Here is a 21,060-nt window from a genome sequence, read left to right as displayed (position 1 = left end):
CCGGAAATTCTGTAACGTCCTCCAGTCCTGCTTAACGGGATCATTGCTTCTTTTAGGAGACTTCAATATGGTGCTCGATCCAACCTTAGATAAAACATCCAAGCACCGTCACCCGAAAGCTTTATCTAAATGTGATCATTCCGCAGCGTTTAGACATTTAACCCACGAATACGAATTGTACGATGTCTGGAGAGCCAAAAACCCCACCGGTAGGGACTATACCTTTTATTCTCCGGTACATGGATCGTTCTCCAGGATCGATCTGATGTTCTCGGATAAATGGACCCTCCAACAGATTAAAAAAGCTACTATCCTGCCAGTTGCGTGGTCCGATCATTCCGCCCTATTCCTTAGATGGGATCCTTCTTCATTCTCGGCGACCATCTCCTTTCCAATAAACAGACCAGGGACTCTATCGCTCAAACACTCACCATGTACCTAGCCACTAACGATCCGGCCGACACGTCTGTCTTTACGCACTGGTGTGCCCTCAAAGCGGTTCTCCGCGGGTCAGCAATACAAGCGTCAGCCCGGCTGCGCAAGCAAAGGGAGGCCCTCCAGAAGGACGTGGAGAACAGGTTGGCGGTTCTCGAGAACAGGCTCAAATCTGCCCCCTCAGATAAATCCCTCTACCGGGAACTTCTTAAGTTTAGGGAGGAGTGGAACGTTCTCGCGCTGGCAGAGGTTCACAAGAATATGTTTAGATTGAAACAACGGTTTTATGTACAGGTTGATAGAGCAGGCAGATTGCTGGCCAGGAAACTGAGAGCAAAAACGGCGAGGGATCGGGTGAAGGTAATTAATAATCTGCACGGCACAAAAGTGACAAACCCGGTGGACATAGCATCAGCCTTTGCCACATATTATGCTTCTCTGTATAACTTAAAGAACGACCCTATGACCCCTCAACCAACACCTGCGGACATTGATGCATTCTTAGACAAATTGTCCCTTCCACGTCTAAAGCCATCAGATCTTCAATCCCTGTCGCTCCCCTGGTCGGAAGGTGAACTTCGACGGGTTATTAAAGCCCTCCCTGTGGATAAAGCCCCTGGCCCGGATGGCTATATTAATAGGTTCTATACTCGCTTCCAGGAGATGCTAATCCCGGTGCTTATTTCGGTTTTTAATGAGGCCTCCGCATTAGGGACCTTTCCCTCAGAAATGCTGGAGGCTAGGATTGTCACTTTCCCTAAACAGGGAAAAAACCCGGCTTTGGTGGCCAACTATCGCCCGATAGCCCTGCTCAATACCGATGTGAAGATCTATGCGAAGCTGATAGCAAATAGGCTAAACCCACTAATCCCTACTCTGGTGAAGTGTGATCAGGTCGGGTTTGTTCAGGGCAGACAGGCCCCAGATAATACCAGGAGGATCATTGATGTGTTGGATGCCTCCTCCACGTCCTCGCGGCCGCTCATTTTGCTCTCGCTGGACGCGGAGAAGGCATTTGATAGGCTTCACTGGGGATATCTCTTTGCGGTCCTCGAGAGGCTGGGAATAGGGGGCAGGGCTCTTTCCTCTATAACAGCACTTTACTCGAGCCCAACGGCCAGAGTTTTCGTGAACGGTATCCTCTCTTCTACGTTCCAAATTACCAATGGCACACGTCAGGGTTGTCCATTATCCCCGTTGGTCTTCGCGCTGGCGATAGAACCCCTGGCGGAGGCTATTCGATCCAACAGATCAGTGCAAGGTCCAGTCGTTCATGGCCGTGAGTACAAAATTAGCCTGTTTGCTGATGATGTCCTCCTTACTCTGATAAATCCAGACACATCACTACGACAGCTACAACTGACTTTAGAGGAGTATTCCTCGGTCTCATACTATAAGTTGAATGCCTCCAAAACGGAGGCATTGCCAATTAATCTCCCTCCATCTCAATTACATTTGTTGAAAGCTCAATATGATTATGCCTGGTAGGATAGGAGTATAAAATATCTGGGGATCCAGATTACTCCGAGGGTCTCGGACCTTGTATCCAGTAATTATTTGCCCCTTCTACGTAACATTTCCCTGTTATTGTCTGACTGGATGATGTATCACGTGACCTGGATGGGCCCCATTGCGGCTTTAAAAATGATGGTACTCCCCAAGTTATTGTATCTGTTTAGGACGATTCCGATTTTGATCCCTAAAGTCTTATATGCTAAATTTAACTCAGCGTTTGTTCAATATGTCTGGAAGGGGAAAAAACCCAGATTAGCCCGGACCACACTGTCACTCCCCAAGTCAGAAGGGGGGTTAGCATTCCCTGATATTCGGTCCTATCATATAGCATGTATCCTTTCCCAAACCGGTGCTTGGATGGTTGAAGATGTCCCCAAACCCTGGGTTCTTCTAGAAAGGGGCTTGTGTCACGCTCCGCTGTGGCGTTATCAGCACGTAAGGCATGGCTTGAACTGGTCCCTAAAATGAAGGATGTCCATCTCCCAACGACGGATTTGTCTTTCATTGGTGTAGCCTCCTTCATCCCGAATTTAAACTTAGATGTATGGGTATCCCATGGCCTGTCCTCGCTTGGCGGAGCATTCAAGGATAATGCCCTTTTACAGTTTAGTCAGCTCCAATCTAAATTCTCCCTTCCACAAAGGGATTTCTGCAAATATTTACAGCTGCTTCACTGGCTCCATAGTGTTACACCGACTCCCCACGGAGCTTCCCCCCTCCCTAAACATTTGCGAGTGTTACTGGATAGGACCAATACTAAAGGCGGTATAAGTCGCTGGTACAATTTCATAATTTGTCTCTACTCCCCCCTGAAACTGAACTCCCTGAGGAAATGGGAGACAGATCTTGTTTGCACAATTTCTGAAGATGAATGGCGGGGGGTATTTTATACGTGTTTTCATTCATCTAGATGTATGTCCCATTTGGAACTTTTTTACAAGCTTCTCCATCGCCTATATCTAACCCCGTCCAGACTCCATTCCATTTGGCCGTCCAGCTCCAACATGTGTTGGCGCAATTGTAATAATGTTGGTACTTTGCTCCATACGTTTTGGTCCTGCTCAGCTCTCACAAATTTTTGGTCAGCGATATTTACTCTTATTTCTAATGTATTAGGTTTCCGTATCGTCCCACTACCTAAATTGGCCCTCCTTCATATATTCCCAGGTTATATTACTCCAGCCGATCAATATGTGATAGGCCATATCCTGATTTCATCCAAATTACTGATTGCTCAATATTGGCGTAGGGCTCAAATTCCAACTGTAATAGCGGTTGAACGTGCGGTTCAATCTCACTACGAATTTGAGACTGCGGGCTTACCATTCTCCAACCACCAAACGAACCATTCGCTCCGCTGGTCTTCCTGGTGTGTTTATAGGTCTCATGGTACCACAATAGACCCCTGACATCCTCTTCCGTTTTCTTATTCTCGAATGTTTGTTGTATTTGCTTACTGACTAGTATACGTTTATATATGTTTCTGTGTTTATATACGTCTATGTGCGCATGTTAATTTTCAATAGGCGGAATGCCTAGCCGCCTTGTATCAGTGTATTTGTTCCCCTCCCGCCCCCCCCCCCCCAGTTCCCTTTTCTTCTTTCTGTATCCCCCCCCCCCCCCATTTTTCTATATTTTGTGATGTATAAACTCTCAATAAAAATCTAATTTAAAAAAAAAAAAAAAAAAAAAAGCATGTCAAAGCAACTCCAAATTCAAAGCCATGTTACTTGTTTTCTTTGATATCACAGGTGTTATTTTGTCAGACTTGGTACCAGAAGGAGTAACAGTGAATCAACATTACTACAAACATGTTCTAGAAACTTTGCAGGAAACAATCAGAAGAAAGAGGCCAGAGCTGTGGAAAAATGGTTTCATCCTCCATCAGGACAATGCACCAGCCCACACAGCTCTTTCTGTAAAGCAGTTTTTGGCCGAGAAACAGACTGCAGAGCTAGAACATACTGTACTCCCCAGACCTTGCACAGTGTGACTTCTTTATTTTCCCTAAAGTAAAATCTATACTCAAGGGATCCCATTTTGCATCAGTTACTGAGGTAAAATGGAAATGATGGCACTATTGAGACAGCTGACAGATAATGAGCTACAGCATGGCCCTGACCGATGGAAAATAGCCACACCTCAAACATGTCTCAATATCCCTGTCTGTGCATAAAAGGGCTCAGTGTCTCTGTCTGTGTATGCCAGTGGTGCAAGTAGAAAAAAATGTCTTATAGGTACTGTGTGTGCGCCAAAAAATGGGTGTGACCAAATGCCACATGGGGCGTGGCCAATGAAAATGGGGCGTGATACACATATGGGGGGAGGGGCAGATACACATATGACCCCAATAGTGCCAGATACACGTTGCCCCAAAGTGCCAGATATACATTGCCCCACAGTGCCAGATACATTGCCTCACTGTGCCAGATACACAAATGCCCCCAGAGTGCCAGATATATATTGCCTCACAGTGCCAGATACACATTGCCCCACAGTGCCAGATACACAAATGCCCCCAGAGTGCCAGATATACATTGCCTCACAGTACCAGATACACGTTGCCCCAAAGTGCCAGATATACATTGCCCCACAGTGCCAGATATACATTGCCCCACAGTGCCAGATACATTGCCTCACTGTGCCAGATACACAAATGCCCCCAGAGTGCCAGATATATATTGCCTCACAGTGCCAGATACACATGTCCCCCACAGTGCCAGATACACAAATGCCCCCAGAGTGCCAGATATACATTGCCTCACAGTACCAGATACACATTGCCCCACAGTGCCAGATACACAAATGCCCCCAGATTGCCAGAAATATATATTGCCCCCACAGTGCCAGATACACATTGCCCCACAGTGCCAGATACACAAATGCCCCCAGAGTGCCAGAAATACATTGCCTCACAGTGCCAGATACACATTGCCCCACAGTGCCAGATACACAAATGCCCCCAGAGTGCCAGATATACATTGCCTCACAGTGCCAGATACACATTGCCCCACAGTCCCAGATACACAACTGCCCCCAGAGTGCCAGATATACATTGCCTCACAGTGCCAGATACACAAATGCCCCCACTGTGTCAGATATACATTGCCCCCCCCCCAGTGCCAGATACAGAAATCCCCCCAGTGCCAGATATGCCCCAGTGCCAGATACAGAAATGCCCCCAGTGCCAGATGCACATGTCCCCCCAATGCCAGATATGCCCTCAGTGTCAGATATGCCCCCAGTGCCAGATACACATGTCCCCCGCAGTGCCAGATATGCCCACAGTGCCAGATACACATGTCCCCCCAGTGCCAGATATGCCCCCAGTGCCAGATATGCCCCCCAGTGCCAGGTATACATGCCCCCCTTCCCCTGCTGCTCACCGCTGCTGCTGCTACTGCTGGTGTCTTGATCCTGTGTGTGAGGGGAGGAGAGCGCAGCCTGCGCCTCTCCTGCCCCTCAGTCGGTGTGGATGTTACTGTCTTCCTTCAATTCAGCGCCATCCATGAGCCAATCAAAGCTCTGATTGGCTCACGGGCCGGCACTGAATTGAAGGAAGACACTGAAGGGCAGGAGAGCGAACGCTGCGCTCTCCTCCCCTCAAGCAGCGGCACCGGTGAGCAGCAGAGGGAGGGAGGGGAGCAGCAGCGAGTAGCAGCGGCCCGTCGGTGTGGGTACGGCGTACCCATGGCTAAATTTTTAAGGGTACGCCATAGCCACCTGTACCCGCCCACTTGCACAGCTGGTGTATGCCTAATTCAGAGTCCCTGTATAAGCGGGAGTAGACATACAAGCCTTGTATGTATGCACGGACACTAAAGTTCAACAGCGAATACACCTGGCTGCTTTGCGGCTCTAATTAGCGGGAGTTGAAAGCCGGCCGCCCGGCCCGTATATACAGGGATCTCAGAGAGCATGTGCAAATGCTCACAGCTATACCAAAACGTTCTAATGTATTAGTTGTTCCTTTATTCCAGGACTGACACCTTGATCTGGACTTTATTATAGGAGTATTCCTTACTGCGAATATTAATCTGGATGCGGTGGAAGTGTCCATCTATTAAGGTTTTACCCGCTGCAGTAGGGGGAGTTTTTATCTTTATCCTTATTTTAATTTAATGTGTATATGTGTTTATAATTGTGATTATTTTTATTTTTATATGTAATAAATTTGATATAAAATTATATGCGCTCTCTGATAATATATTATCCTCTTTTTCCCTGTATAAATGGCTGAGTGTACATGTTGGTATATACATGGCTCAGTGTCCCTGTCTGTGTATACAGGGCTCAGTGTCCCTGACTGTGCATCCCTGACTGTGTCCCTCTCCATATATTCAGGGCTGTGTCCCAGTCTGTGTATACAAGGCTCAGTGTCCTTCTCAGAGTATACACGTCTCAGTGTCCCTGTCTGTGTATACAAGGCTCAGTGTCCTTCTCTGTGTACACAGGACTGAGTTTCCCTGACTGTGTACACAGGGCTCAGTGTCCTCGTCTGTACAGTATATACAGGGCTCAGTGTCCTCGTCTGTACAGTATATACAGGGCTCAGTGTCCCTGTCTGTGTATACAGGGCTCAGTGTCCCTGTCTGTATATAGAGGACTTAGTGTCCCTGTCTATGTATACAGGGTTCAGTGTCCCTGTCTGTGTATACAAGGCTCAGTGTCCTTCTCTGTGTACACAGGACTGAGTTTCCCTGACTGTGTACACAGGGCTCGGTGTTCTCATCTGTACAGTATATACAGGGCTCAGTGTCCCTATCTGTGTATACAGGGCTCAGTGTCCCTATCTGTGTATACATATATCAGTGTATATCTGTGTATACATATATTAGTGTCCATGTCTGTGTATACAGGGGTCAGCGTGCCTGTCTGAGTGTATATGGCTCAGTATCCCTGTCTGTCTGTGTATACAGGTCTCAGTGCCTATGTCTGTGTATACAAGGGTCAATGTCCCTATCTGTTTATACAGGGCTCAGTATCCCTCTCTGTGTGTATGTATATATATATATATATATATATATATATATATATATATATATATCAGTGTATATCTGTGTACACGTATATCAGGTCCCTGTCTGTGTATCTAGGCTCAGTGCCCCTGTGTATACAAGGGTCAGTGTTCCTGTCTGGGTATACAGGGCTCAGTATCCCTGTGTACACATATATCAGTGTCCCTATCTGTGTACACAAGGCTCAGTGCCCCTGTGTGTATACAAGGCTCAGTGTCCCTGTCTGTGTATACAGGTCTCAGTGCCCCTGTCTGTGCATACAAGGCTCAGTACCCCTGTCTGTGTCTACATGGCTCAGAGTCCCTGTCCTCTCTGGGTACCAGTAATGATTGTAGCGATGATGGGGTGGTGGTGACGCCCCCTGGCCGCCTCTCTCACCCAGTAGCTGATACTGGGGCTTTCTCTCCTCATCCTTCCGTCCTATTGGCTTGCGGCTTGTCACTCAGGTGGTTTCCCATTCTGATTGCTCACAGACGGTGGAGGCGGGCTGTGTCTGCAGCACTGCCCGGCGGGCGCACGGTGACCCGGAGCGGGTGTGTGCCCGTTGTGTGCCCGGTTTCGGGATGATGCTAAGTCGCTTGATGAGCGGGAGCAGCCGCAGCCTGGAGCTCCCGTGTGTGTGCACTGTCCGGCTGCTGGACGACTCGGAGTATACGTGCAATGTGCAGGTGACAGCAGGGACCGTGGGGAGAGGGGGGACACGAAGGACAGCCAGGGCACGGGTGGGCCTGTGTGTGACCACACTGTGCTGTAGCCAGGTGCCTGGCACACACACATCCACCTGATGTGCAACTAATTGCCGGACACACAATGCACTTACACATTCTTGCTGTCACCTTGTGTGCTATAGCAAGGTGCATGACACAGAGCATACAATGTGCTGTAACCAGTGCCTGGCGTGTAGTGCTCATCTCTGCCTGTACTATATGTTACATACATAGTATTCTGCAAATGACTCATACAACATGCATGTAAATTCTTCTGGCTGTGCTTCTCATACATGCTCCTTGTGTGATCTAACCATGTATGTGCCTGATACACAGTATCCGTATATTCTTTTTGTGACTCATACAGTACTTGTGCATATAAGAGCCGGACATGCAATGCACCTGTGTTCTATAACTGAATGTCTATCACACAATGTACTTCTATTCTTTTGTGTATACTTGTGTATTGTAACCAAGTGTTGACGTACAATGCACTGCTGTTCCTCTATGTTACTCTGACAGACAACTTGTCTGCTACAACCAAGTGCCCATCACATAATGCACTTTTATACCTTTGGATAGTATACTCTAAGTCTACTTAAATATATATGTGATAGTCAAGTTCCTGATACAAAGTGGTGTTACAGTACATACTGTAAGTGGTATTATTATGTCTGAAAGCCTTGTCCAATTAATTGTTACATTTTGCATGTAGTGATGTCATCCTGTTTATTTGGCAGGTAGTGATATCACTCCTGTAAAGTGTGTTTTATCCCACACAGTAGAGTTAGTTATATGTGGCACATGACATGTTTTGAAAGCGTGCATTTGCCCCCTGCTATCTTGCTGGCCACAGACAAGCAGATTTGGTTGCCCACTTTAGGCAGGCCATTGCACATTGTGTGTCCCCTGTCATGCCAGATAAAATCCTGGCCTAGATGGATTGGATGCACCTAAGACCAGAATCACATTGATGACTTCATCACTGTTTGTGTGCAGACAATAGTGGTCCCAGAAGTATAGATGAACACATAAGCCACCTCTTCACTCAGCCCACCTCCTGAGTAGACAGATGTACAGTAGCATTCATGTTTCATTTGTGTATCCAACCAGCGGTTATTGAATGTACATTAGTAACCAGTTAGATCAGAAAGTGCAGATATTTTAAATGCATCCAATAGTATTTTTTCTGAGGGGGTTTCTGTAAAAAATAAAAGGCTAGTTTACAGTTTAACCCCCAAAAACAGGCTTTACAAGTGTATGTCCCCAAAAATGCATATCTCTGTGTTAAAGTAATATACTTTCACTCACTGCTGTCTTGTAATTTGATCCACTAATTGACTGTTTTAAGCTACTTTGTTACATAATACACTTCTTTTATTATTTCACACTGAGTGCAATTTTCCTGCATTTTAACCACTATCACTTTGTCTGCTGCACAAACCGCTCTTTTCCTTGTGGCTTTCATAGAGACTCTTTGTGACTGGTGAATGCCATTATTCTAGTCTTACATTATAACTGTGACAATAACCACTATCTGAGTTTTTGTTGCACAATGTGCCTCTATTCCTTTGCACGCTACAATAATATACTGAATTCTGAGAAACGTTCCTGCAAATCTGTTATGTATTACATGGTATACAGTACCGTTGTGCTTCTTTAACTATTAATGCAACCTCTGTCTGTGTATGTGTCTATAGAACTGTTTCATTTTTCTAATGAATGGGCATTTGGAAAAAACTCAACATGCCACTCAGACCTCCAGACATGCCCCTCACATGCCTCTCAGACCTCTCCATATGCCCTCCAGACCTCCCCATATTATTTATTACCAGTTATTAATATAGGGCACGCATATTCCGCAGCGCTTTAGGGAGAGAATATTTGGCCATTCACATCAGTCCCTGCCCGAGTGGAGCATGTACATGCACACACATTTATGCTAGTGTTAAAAAATGTATTAAAAAAAAAAATATTTATGTATTAGTTTTTACAAAAATCACAAAGGAGTGAAAGGCCGATATATATATATATATATATATATATATATATATATATATATATACAGAACAATAAGAAATCACATATCAAGGCCTAAAACACATAACAAGGTAATTTACATTTTGCTTGATCCCATGTGTAACCTTAAGAAAACAGAGGTCTAGAACTGGAAGTTAGAAAAGAAAGGCGAGAGGAAGAAAGAATAGAGTAGAATAGGAAAGGGTAGGGTTAGGGTATATTTTTGGATTGTGGTAGGAAACAGGAATACCCAGAGGACACCCATGCAAGCATGAGGAGAATATACAATCTCCACACAGTTAGGGCCATTGCGGGAATCAAACCCATGACCTCAGTGTTGTGAGGCAGTAATGCTACTAACCATTACCCCATCAATATGCCCCTCATGTACCCCTCATACCACCTCACAGGCACATTAGACCCAACCAAATATGCCCCCAGCCACCCCCACATTATGTTACAACAGCCTACTTTATGCGGCAATTGTGCAAAATGGGACCTCTATTTTTGGCATTTGAAAAAAAAACAAAACCCAAACCCCATGCTTCTCAGACCTCCACACATGCCCCTAAATCTCCCTAAATGCCCCCAAACATCATTACATGCTACTCAGACCTCCCCACATACCACCCACATGCCTGTTAGACCTACCCACATGCCTCCCAGTCATCACCACATGCCTCGCAGCGCAGACATCACAACATACCCATCAGACCTCCCTACATGCCCCAAAGTTCCCCATCAGACCTCTCCCAATTGGCTAATACACTCCACCTACATTTCACAGTATATCAGAGTAGCCCACTTTATACTGCACAAGCATGGTCTTGCATCTAGACATGTACTATTACTAGATTTGTGGCATCAGACAGGGTGCCGATGCTGCCAGTCTAACTTATTCTTATAAAATGCTCTATCAGGGTAATGGCTCTCTGGTCGCCTGTTGGTAAAGTCAGAAGTGCCCCAAACTGTGCCTGATTTATAGCAGCCAATATAATAAAAATATTTTCCATGGAGACTCTGCTGCTGAGAGAGCCTGGTTACATTCTATACTGCCTTAGCATTAATTGGAGTACTGCAATTCCCATTGTGTTATCTTTGTCGAGTTCTATAATAGTGTACTTTTTGTATTTTAAATACTCCATTTAAATGACTAAAAACGTCTGCAATCAACATGCAGAAAAATACACATTTTGGGCGGTATTCAATTCTTTTCACCCCCTTCCACACCAGTTCTGTTTCTGCTGATGGGTGTGGTATAATAATTTCAGCTCACTACCCGCGGGGTAGTGAGGGCACCCAACCCTTTACGCAGCTAAACTGGATTACTATGGGCGCAATATGCGCGATAACGGGGATCACTTTAGAAAGGAGATTGGGCGTGATATATCATTTGAATACCGCCCTTTTAATACTCATTTAGACATTTCAGATACAGATATTTAAAACCTGCAACTGACTGTGGGAATTAGGGGAGTTATACAACCATTCCCATTTTATCACGACTGTGCCCCAAATCCACTTTGGGTAAAGAGGAAAATACGAATGCCATATGAAAAACAGGACTGTTGGAGGTTAAGACAATGGGGGACTTGTAAGAAGCGCAGCACTGATGATGGAAAATAGCTAACAATGCACTTTTGTAGCTGTAAATTTGCTGTCCTGTTCATGGATTCCAGCTGTAAAACAGGGCGCGATTATGTGAACTAATTATAGTGAGCTCATTTTGAAAATAATGTACTGTGTGATTACAATAGGCATAGCTAGAAAAACAAAAGCTTCATGTCCGGAGACTTTTGAGGCAACAGCTGGAGAACCACAAGTTACCCGAGCTAGTTACAAGTCATTATTTATTAATAAACATTTTTCTCTGACGTCCTAGTGGATGCTGGGACTCCGTCAGGACCATGGGGATTAGCGGCTCCGCAGGAGACAGGGCACAAAAATAAAAGCTTTAGGACTAGGTGGTGTGCACTGGCTCCTCCCCCTATGACCCTCCTCCAAGCCTCAGTTAGGTTTTTGTGCCCGTCCGAGCAGGGTGCAATCTAGGTGGCTCTCCTAAAGAGCTGCTTAGAAAAAGTTATTAGGTTTTTTATTTTCAGTGAGTCCTGCTGGCAACAGGCTCACTGCAACGAGGGACTTAGGGGAGAAGAAGTGAACTCACCTGCGTGCAGGATGGATTGGCTTCTTAGGCTACTGGACACCATTAGCTCCAGAGGGATCGAACACAGGCCCAGCCATGGAGTCCGGTCCCGGAGCCGCGCCGCCGACCCCCTTGCAGATGCCGAAAAGTGAAGAGGTCCAGAAACCGGCGGCAGAAGACTTTTCAGTCTTCATGAGGTAGCGCACAGCACTGCAGCTGTGCGATATTGTTGTCAGCACACTTCACACCAGCGGTCACTGAGGGTGCAGGGCGCTGGGGGGGGCGCCCTGGGCAGCAATGATAATACCTTGTTCTGGCTAAAAATACATCACATATAGCCCCTGGGGCTATATGGATGTATTTAACCCCTGCCAGGTCTCACAAACATCGGGAGAAGAGCCCGCCGAAATAGGGGGCGGGGCCTATCTCCTCAGCACACAGCGCCATTTTCCTGCACAGCTCCGCTGCGAGGAAGGCTCCCAGGACTCTCCCCTGCACTGCACTACAGAAACAGGGTAAAAAAACAGAGAGGGGGGGCACTTTTTGGGCGATATTGATATATTAAGCTGCTATAAAGGAAACAACACTTCTGTAGGGTTGTTCCTATATATTTATAGCGCTTGGGTGTGTGCTGGCAAACTCTCCCTCTGTCTCCCCAAAGGGCTAGTGGGGTCCTGTCTTCGATAAGAGCATTCCCTGTGTGTCTGCTGTGTGTCGGTACGTGTGTGTCGACATGTATGAGGACGATGTTGGTGTGGAGGCGGAGCAATTGCCGGTAATGGTGATGTCACCCCCTAGGGAGTCGACACCGGAATAAATGGCTTTGTTTATGGAATTACGTGATAATGTCAGCACGTTACAAAAATCAGTTGACGACATGAGACGGCCGGCAAACCAGTTAGTACCTGTCCAGGCGTCTCAGACACCGTCAGGGGCTGTAAAACGCCCTTTACCTCAGTCGGTCGACACAGACCCAGACACGGACACCGAATCTAGTGTCGACGGTGAAGAAACAAACGTATTTTCCAGTAGGGCCACACGTTATATGATCACGGCAATGAAGGAGGCTTTGCATATCTCTGATACTGCAAGTACCACAAAAAGGGGTATTATGTGGGGTCTGAAAAAACTACCTGTAGTTTTTCCTGAATCAGAGGAATTGAATGAAGTGTGTGATGAAGCGTGGGTTAACCCCGATAGAAAACTGCTAATTTCAAAGAAGTTATTGGCATTATATCCTTTCCCGCCAGAGGTTAGGGCGCGCTGGGAAACACCCCCTAGGGTGGATAAGGCACTCACACGCTTATCAAAACAAGTGGCGTTACCGTCTCCTGAAACGGCCGCCCTCAAGGATCCAGCTGATAGGAGGCTGGAAACTACCCTGAAAAGTATATACACTCATACTGGTGTTATACTGCGACCAGCCATCGCCTCTGCATGGATGTGCAGTGCTGGGGTGGTTTGGTCGGATTCCCTGACTGAAAATATTGATACCCTGGATAGGGACAGTATTTTATTGACTATAGAGCAATTAAAGGATGCTTTTCTTTATATGCGAGATGCTCAGAGGGATATCTGCACTCTGGCATCGAGAGTAAGTGCGATGTCCATATCTGCCAGAAGAAGTTTATGGACGCGACAGTGGTCAGGTGATGCGGATTCCAAACGGCATATGGAAGTATTGCCGTATAAAGGGGAGGAATTATTTGGGGTCGGTCTATCGGATTTGGTGGCCACGGCAACAGCCGGGAAATCCACCTTTTTACCTTAGGTCCCCTCCCAACAGAAAAAGACACCGTCTTTTCAGCCGCAGTCCTTTCGTTCCTATAAGAACAAGAGGGCAAAAGGACAGTCATATCTGCCCCGAGGCAAAGGAAAGGGTAAGAGAGTGCACCAAGCAGCTCCCTCCCAGGAGCAGAAGCCCTCCCCGGCTTCTGCAAAGCCCTCAGCATGACGTTGGGGCTTTACAAGCGGACTCAGGGGCGGTGGGGGGTCGACTCAAGAATTTCAGCGCACAGTGGGCTCACTCACAGGTGGACCCCTGGATCCTGCAGGTAGTATCTCAGGGTTACAGGTTGGAATTCGAGAAGTCTCCCCCTCGCCGGTTCCTAAAGTCTTCTCTGCCAACGTCTCCCTCAGACAGGGCGACGGTATTGGAAGCCATTCACAAGCTGTATTCTCAGCAGGTGATAGTCAAGGTACCCCTCCTACAACAGGGAAAGGGGTATTATTCCACACTATTTGTGGTACCGAAGCCGGACGGCTCGGTAAGACCTATTCTAAATCTGAAATCTTTGAACCTGTACATACAAAAATTCAAGTTCAAGATGGAGTCACTCAGAGCAGTGATAGCGAATCTGGAAGAAGGGGACTTTATGGTGTCCCTGGACATCAAGGATGCTTACCTGCATGTCCCAATTTGCCCTTCACATCAAGGGTACCTCAGGTTCGTGGTGCAAAACTGTCATTATCAGTTTCAGACGCTGCCGTTTGGATTGTCCACGGCACCTCGGGTCTTTACCAAGGTAATGGCCGAAATGATGTTTCTTCTGCGAAGAAAAGGCGTATTAATTATCCCTTACTTGGACGATCTCCTGATAAGGGCAAGGTCCAGAGAACAGCTGGGGGACGTAGTAGCACTAACCCAAGTAGTGCTGCAACAGCACGGGTGGATTCTGAATTTTCCAAAATCTCAATTGACCCCGACGACACGTCTGCTGTTCCTGGGAATGATTCTGGACACGGTTCAGAAAAAGGTGTTTCTTCCGGAGGAGAAAGCCAGGGAGTTATCCGAACTTGTCAGGAACCTCCTAAAACCAGGAAAAGTGTCTGTGCATCAATGCACAAGAGTCCTGGGAAAAATGGTGGCTTCTTACGAAGCGATTCCATTCGGCAGATTCCACGCACGAACTTTTCAGTGGGATCTGCTGGACAAATGGTCCGGATCGCATCTGCAGATGCATCAGCGGATAACTTTGTCTCCACGGACAAGGGTGTCTCTTCTGTGGTGGTTGCAGAGTGCTCATCTGTTAGAGGGCCGCAGATTCGGCATACAGGACTGGGTCCTGGTGACCACGGATGCCAGTCTGAGAGGCTGGGGAGCGGTCACACAGGGAAGAAACTTCCAGGGAGTGCGGTCAAGCCTGGAGATGTCTTTTCACATAAATATACTGGAGCTAAGAGCGATTTACAATGCTCTAAGCCTGGCAAAACCCCTGCTTCAGGGTCAGCCGGTGTTGATCCAGTCGGACAACATCATGGCAGTCGCCCACGTAAACAGACAGGGCGGCACAAGAAGCAGGAGGGCAATGGCAGAAGCTGCAAGGATTCTTCGCTGGGCGGAAGATCATGTGATAGCACTGTCAGCAGTGTTCATTCCGGGAGTGGACAACTGGGAAGCGGACTTCCTCAGCAGACACGATCTACACCCGGGAGAGTGGGGACTTCATCCAGAAGTCTTCCACATGATTGTGAACCGTTGGGAAAAACCAAAGGTGGATATGATGGCGTCCCGCCTCAACAAAAAACTGGACAGGTATTGCGCCAGGTCAAGAGACCCTCAGGCAATAGCTGTGGACGCTCTGGTAACACCGTGGGTGTTCCAGTCAGTGTATGTGTTTCCTCCTCTGCCTCTCATACCAAAAGTACTGAGAATTATACGGCAAAGGGGAGTAAGAACGATACTCGTGGCTCCGGATTGGCCAAGAAGAACTTGGTACCCGGAACTTCAGGAGATGCTCACGGAAGATCCGTGGCCTCTACCTCTAAGACGAGACCTGCTTCAGCAGGGACCGTGTCTATTCCAAGACTTACCGCGGCTGCGTTTGACGGCATGGCGGTTGAACGCCGAATTCTAAGGGAAAAAGGCATTCCGGAAGAGGTCATCCCTACCCTGGTAAAAGCCAGGAAGGAGGTGACTGCACAACATTATCACCGCATTTGGAGAAAATATGTTGCGTGGTGTGAGGCCAGTAAGGCCCCGACGGAGGAATTTCAACTGGGTCGATTCCTACATTTCCTGCAAACAGGATTGTCTATGGGCCTCAAATTAGGGTCCATTAAGGTTCAAATTTCGGCCCTGTCGATTTTCTTCCAGAAAGAATTGGCTTCAGTTCCTGAAGTCCAGACTTTTGTAAAAGGAGTACTACATATACAGCCCCCGGTTGTGCCCCCAGTGGCTCCGTGGGATCTTAATGTAGTTTTGGATTTTCTCAAATCCCATTGGTTTGAGCCACTCAAATCGGTGGATTTGAAATATCTTACATGGAAAGTAACCATGCTACTGGCCCTGGCTTCAGCCAGGAGAGTGTCAGAATTGGCGGCTTTGTCGTATAAAAGCCCATATCTGATTTTCCATTCGGACAGGGCAGAACTGCGGACGCGTCCTCAGTTTCTGCCTAAGGTGGTTTCAGCGTTTCACCTGAACCAGCCTATTGTGGTGCCTGCGGCTACTAGCGATTTGGAGGATTCCAAGTTGCTGGACGTTGTCAGGGCATTGAAAATATATATTTCAAGGACGGCTGGAGTCAGAAAATCTGACTCGCTGTTTATACTGTATGCACCCAACAAGCTGGGTGCTCCTGCTTCTAAGCAGACGATTGCTCGTTGGATTTGTAGCACGATTCAACTTGCACATTCTGTGGCAGGCCTGCCACAGCCTAAATCTATCAAGGCCCATTCCACAAGGAAGGTGGGCTCATCTTGGGCGGCTGCCCGAGGGGTCTCGGCATTACAACTCTGCCGAGCAGCTACGTGGTCGGGGGAGAACACGTTTGTAAAATTCTACAAATTTGATACCCTGGCTAAAGAGGACCTGGAGTTCTCTCATTCGGTGCTGCAGAGTCATCCGCACTCTCCCGCCCGTTTGGGAGCTTTGGTATAATCCCCATGGTCCTGACGGAGTCCCAGCATCCACTAGGACGTCAGAGAAAATAAGATTTTACTTACCGATAAATCTATTTCTCATAGTCCGTAGTGGATGCTGGGCGCCCATCCCAAGTGCGGATTGTCTGCAATACTTGTACATAGTTATTGTTACAAAAAAATCGGGTTGTTATTGTTGTGAGCCGTCTGTTCAGAGGCTCCTACGTTTGTCATACTGTTAACTGGGTTCAGATCACAAGTTGTACGGTGTGATTGGTGTGGCTGGTATGAGTCTTACCCGGGATTCAAAATCCTTCCTTATTGTGTACGCTCGTCCGGGCACAGTATCCTAACTGAGGCTTGGAGGAGGGTCATAGGGGGAGGAGCCAGTGCACACCACCTAGTCCTAAAGCTTTTATTTTTGTGCCCTGTCTCCTGCGGAGCCGCTAATCCCCATGGTCCTGACGGAGTCCCAGCATCCACTACGGACTACGAGAAATAGATTTATCGGTAAGTAAAATCTTATTATTTATATAGCTTCACCATACTCCGCAGCTCTTTACAATAAAACATTACTGGGTATTACTAAACAAAGGGAGCGACTCAGTTAAATGTGATGGCCTTGATGTACTGTTCAGAATGGTGCATCGCAATCAGCAACATCGTTACTTTTTCCTGGAATCCTATAGAGGTGCTCAGACAGAAACAGTAGTGATGTTAAGCCTACCGTATATGGCGGATAAGTGCGCAGCCAAACAGTGTGGTGATGTCACACTGCACATCGCCATGAATTTAATTGCCACATGTATATGTAAGAGGTTTCTGTTTACAAGCTTACAATCTAAAAGAAATGTTAGTTTAATACATGAGTTTCAATGCCACAGAGCACATTAACTAGACATAAAACATTACTTCAGCAGAGACATTATAATGAACTCAGCTTAATACTGAATACAGGTTGAACCCGATGGGCATTTTGCCTCTTTTCAGCCTCATTAACTATGTTACTATGGGGCAGATGTATTAACCTGGAGAAGGCATAAGGAAGTGATAAACCAGTGATATGTGCAAGGTGATAAAGGCACCAGCCAATCTGATCCTAACTGTTAATTTACATATTTGAGCTGATTAGCTGGTGCCTTTATCACCTTGCACATATCACTGGTTTATCACTTCCTTATGCCTTCTCCCGGTTAATACATCTGCCCCATGTTACATATTTGTCCAGCTAGATGTAAAAAAGCACTTGGTGTATCTTCAGTATGTGATCATTTGATACTGAAGGGGATTAGATGCCTAAGCAACATACTACTTCTCCATGTCTCGTTTGTTTGCAAGGGTTACATGAATTACTGTGGCAGACTGTAGAAGGATCTGGACTATTAGCACCCGGGATCACATTGCAAAATTGGATCACATTGGGTAAATGTATCACCCGGCACAAGCTCCAAAAGAATCCTGTCACTGCGATGGGCTGAGTGCGGTGTCGGGGCTTCTGTGCATGCGCGGTCAGCTTGACCACCATGTATAGCGCCCATTTCGGGCAGAGGGCTCCTGGGGAACCCTGCAGGAACTACATACCCAATTTGTAGCCCATAAGCTACAATGAGCTACCGTAATCTAAAGATAGAGCCAATATCTGGAATGCTTTGCATTTCGGATATTGGTAAATCGGGTAGCATCACATCCCCCTTAGACACCTATAGGGGATGCGGCTGTGGGCAGCATTGGAGGGATCGCAGCAGGTAGATAGCTGCTGCGGTCTTTCTTTAATACACTCAAGGGATACTTAATATTTGCTGCTAAACCCCGAAAACGGAAATATTGTTTGCTAAATGGCCCCTATGTGAGGAAACTTTTTTCTTCAGTTTCTTCAGGCTGATTATTCTGGGGTTTTTACACAGTGTTATTTGACCACCAGGGAAACCACAGTCACACGATATACAGACATATTCAATTCCTGCGGCCAATTACAGGGTCAGCACAATTCTATCAGTAGGGATTCCCAGAGGGTGTACTTTTCCTCCCACCTTCATGAGCTGCGAGGGAAAGTCCTTGAGAAAAAGTCACCATCGCTGGTTCGTACCCGGGGAAAACCCTTTGATTTAGTTCTTTCTGCACAGTAATTCCCGATTTTTGTCGTGGTGAAAAGGCTATTTAATTGAATAGCCTTTCCCCACACTGCGTGGTAAATTACTGATAATTAGCAACGTGGTTAACCCTGCGGCTAATGGAATATGCCTGAAAGTGGTCAGAGAGGTTGTGAATGCCCATTGAGCTCTGTTTAACCCCTTCCACATGTCATCCTATGATGAGCCTTTTCTGTCTCTTGCCACTATATTTGGTTTTCATCCAGGTAGATTTAGAAAAATTAGATAATGATTTGCAGGAGGATAGATTAAGAACCATCAGATGATTGCTTAAAAAGGACGTTATTTACTATTTAAAGAGAAAAAAACTATATGGGATTGCTGCCTTAATTATGGCAAACATAACATTGTGGACACAGCCTCCCTATTATCTTTTATCTTTAGAATAGTTCAGATAGTGGGGCAGATGTATTAACCTGGAGAAGGCATAAGGAAGTGATAAACCAGTGATGAGTGCAAGGTGATACACGCACCAGCCAATCAGCTCCTAACTGTTAATTTACATATTGGAGCTGATTGGCTGGTGCGTGTATCACCTTGCACTTATCACTGGTTTATCACTTCCTTATGCCTTCTCCAGGTTGATACATCTGCCCAATGTATCTGCTCAAGTTTGAACAATTTGTCAGTGGAAATTGTCACCAAAAATGTCCCCTTTTTTCAATAGTGATCAATAGCACAATAAATTTCCTTACTTTTCAATGTCAGATGCAGTTCCAATTATCTATTCATCACCTATTCATGTGCTCATAATTCTATAAGTTAATGTTTGTTTAAAAGAAATATTCAGACCGGAAAGGTACACTGTTGTAAAACTCTGTGTACACATTTGATAGATTGTAGTGCTGTACAGCCCACCAAGAGTATATATAACCTGCAGAGATTTGGCTAATAGGGGGAGTTATCAAGCCTGCTAGATAAAGTGGAGGCATTGTCCATCCTGTGGTTGATAAATGACAGCTAGAATCTAATTGATTTCTATGGATAACTTCTCCAATTGGCTCTTTTAGAAGGTTTTATTAAATCTCCCCTTAAGTATCCCTGTAAAATATAAAAAAAAATGTATCGACTATGTATTTCTTACCTCCCACAGTGCTTGTTCTATTTAGAACACTGTGAATTTCACTGAAGAGAAAACTGCATGTAAATCATACTAGTACCCTACTCTCCCAGGTTGTTAGTGAGTGTTCCGGCACTACAGGGACTGTAGACCAGCATCCCATAACCACTGAGGAAGGGGGCGGTCTGATGGCTTGATGCTTCCAGTCACACGGAATCCTGTCATTATGGCTCCTACCTACAAATCGCGTCATTGGCCTGCAGGGGCACGTGGTGATAATACTTGCCTTTTCTATTTAAAAAGTAGTCAAGTATGGTCTAAGGCCCTAATTAGTCTTGCTGCATTATTATTTATTCATTCTTAAATATAACCCGGTAGCAGGGTCGGACTGGACCAAAGGTGCACAGGGGAACCCGCGGTGGACCCCACTGTCGGACAGCCCACCCCCTCCTCTAGGGCTCAGGTTTCAGACTGTGCTCTTGAATTATACATTACTCATATGTTACAACAGGACTATGGTGTATTCTGTACAGTGCTGTTATTAACTTGTACATTGTCATGCATGCACTAGCAGTATTTACTATGTATATTTATAAAAGGGCCCAGACCATGCACTCTCTAATGGTTAGTCAAGTCTCTATGGTGGATGGGCGCACCGCTAAGCATGGGCGCCTACCACTGCATTCTCCCGGAGGGCCCTTTATGCCCCATTCCAACACTGCTCGGTAGCATATATGTATATTTTTATTTTTACTTCCACCCAGAAAAGGTGGCAATAAGTCACAGTTGTTTTATTTTGTGATTTCAAAATTTGAAGTATATTACAATATACCTGTGAACTACATACAGTGGATGCAGCTATTGTGAGCTAAGTAAATATCATGCGAATGCGGCCTGTCAGATCAATAAGAACCAGTGACGCTGAGGTACTGGGGACCAGTGGTATTAGTGTGCCTCAGTGATGTCACTCACTAGTTCCTAGTTAGCCGATAGCCTGCATTCTTCTGAGCAGAAATGCATCCAGTCACAACCTGGCTCTCTCCACAGTGTGTGGGAAACATATACAGTTGAAGTGTAATAAAACACATAGTTCTGAATATCACATCATATAATATAATAGACTTAACTGTGTATTAAATTCCCTCCTAAA

The 21,060-nt window shown here is 46.1% G+C and overlaps 1 protein-coding gene across 1 annotated transcript in view; it reads left to right on the top strand.

Annotated features, from left to right (window-relative positions):
• Positions 1-7,472: 7,472 nt before the first annotated feature.
• FRMD5 (FERM domain containing 5) overlaps positions 7,473-21,060 on the top strand; it is a 96,379-nt gene continuing 82,791 nt past the window's right edge. The window contains exon 1 of the mRNA XM_063925483.1: positions 7,473-7,636. Coding sequence (XP_063781553.1) covers positions 7,532-7,636 — 105 coding nt within the window. The 5' untranslated portion in view covers positions 7,473-7,531. The remainder of the gene's footprint in view (positions 7,637-21,060) is intronic.

Source organism: Pseudophryne corroboree, chromosome 6, assembly GCF_028390025.1.
Source record: "Pseudophryne corroboree isolate aPseCor3 chromosome 6, aPseCor3.hap2, whole genome shotgun sequence".
NCBI classification, from domain to species: Eukaryota; Metazoa; Chordata; class Amphibia; order Anura; family Myobatrachidae; genus Pseudophryne; species Pseudophryne corroboree.
Note: the sequence above shows the minus strand (reverse complement) of the source record. Positions and strands in the feature narration are given on the sequence as shown.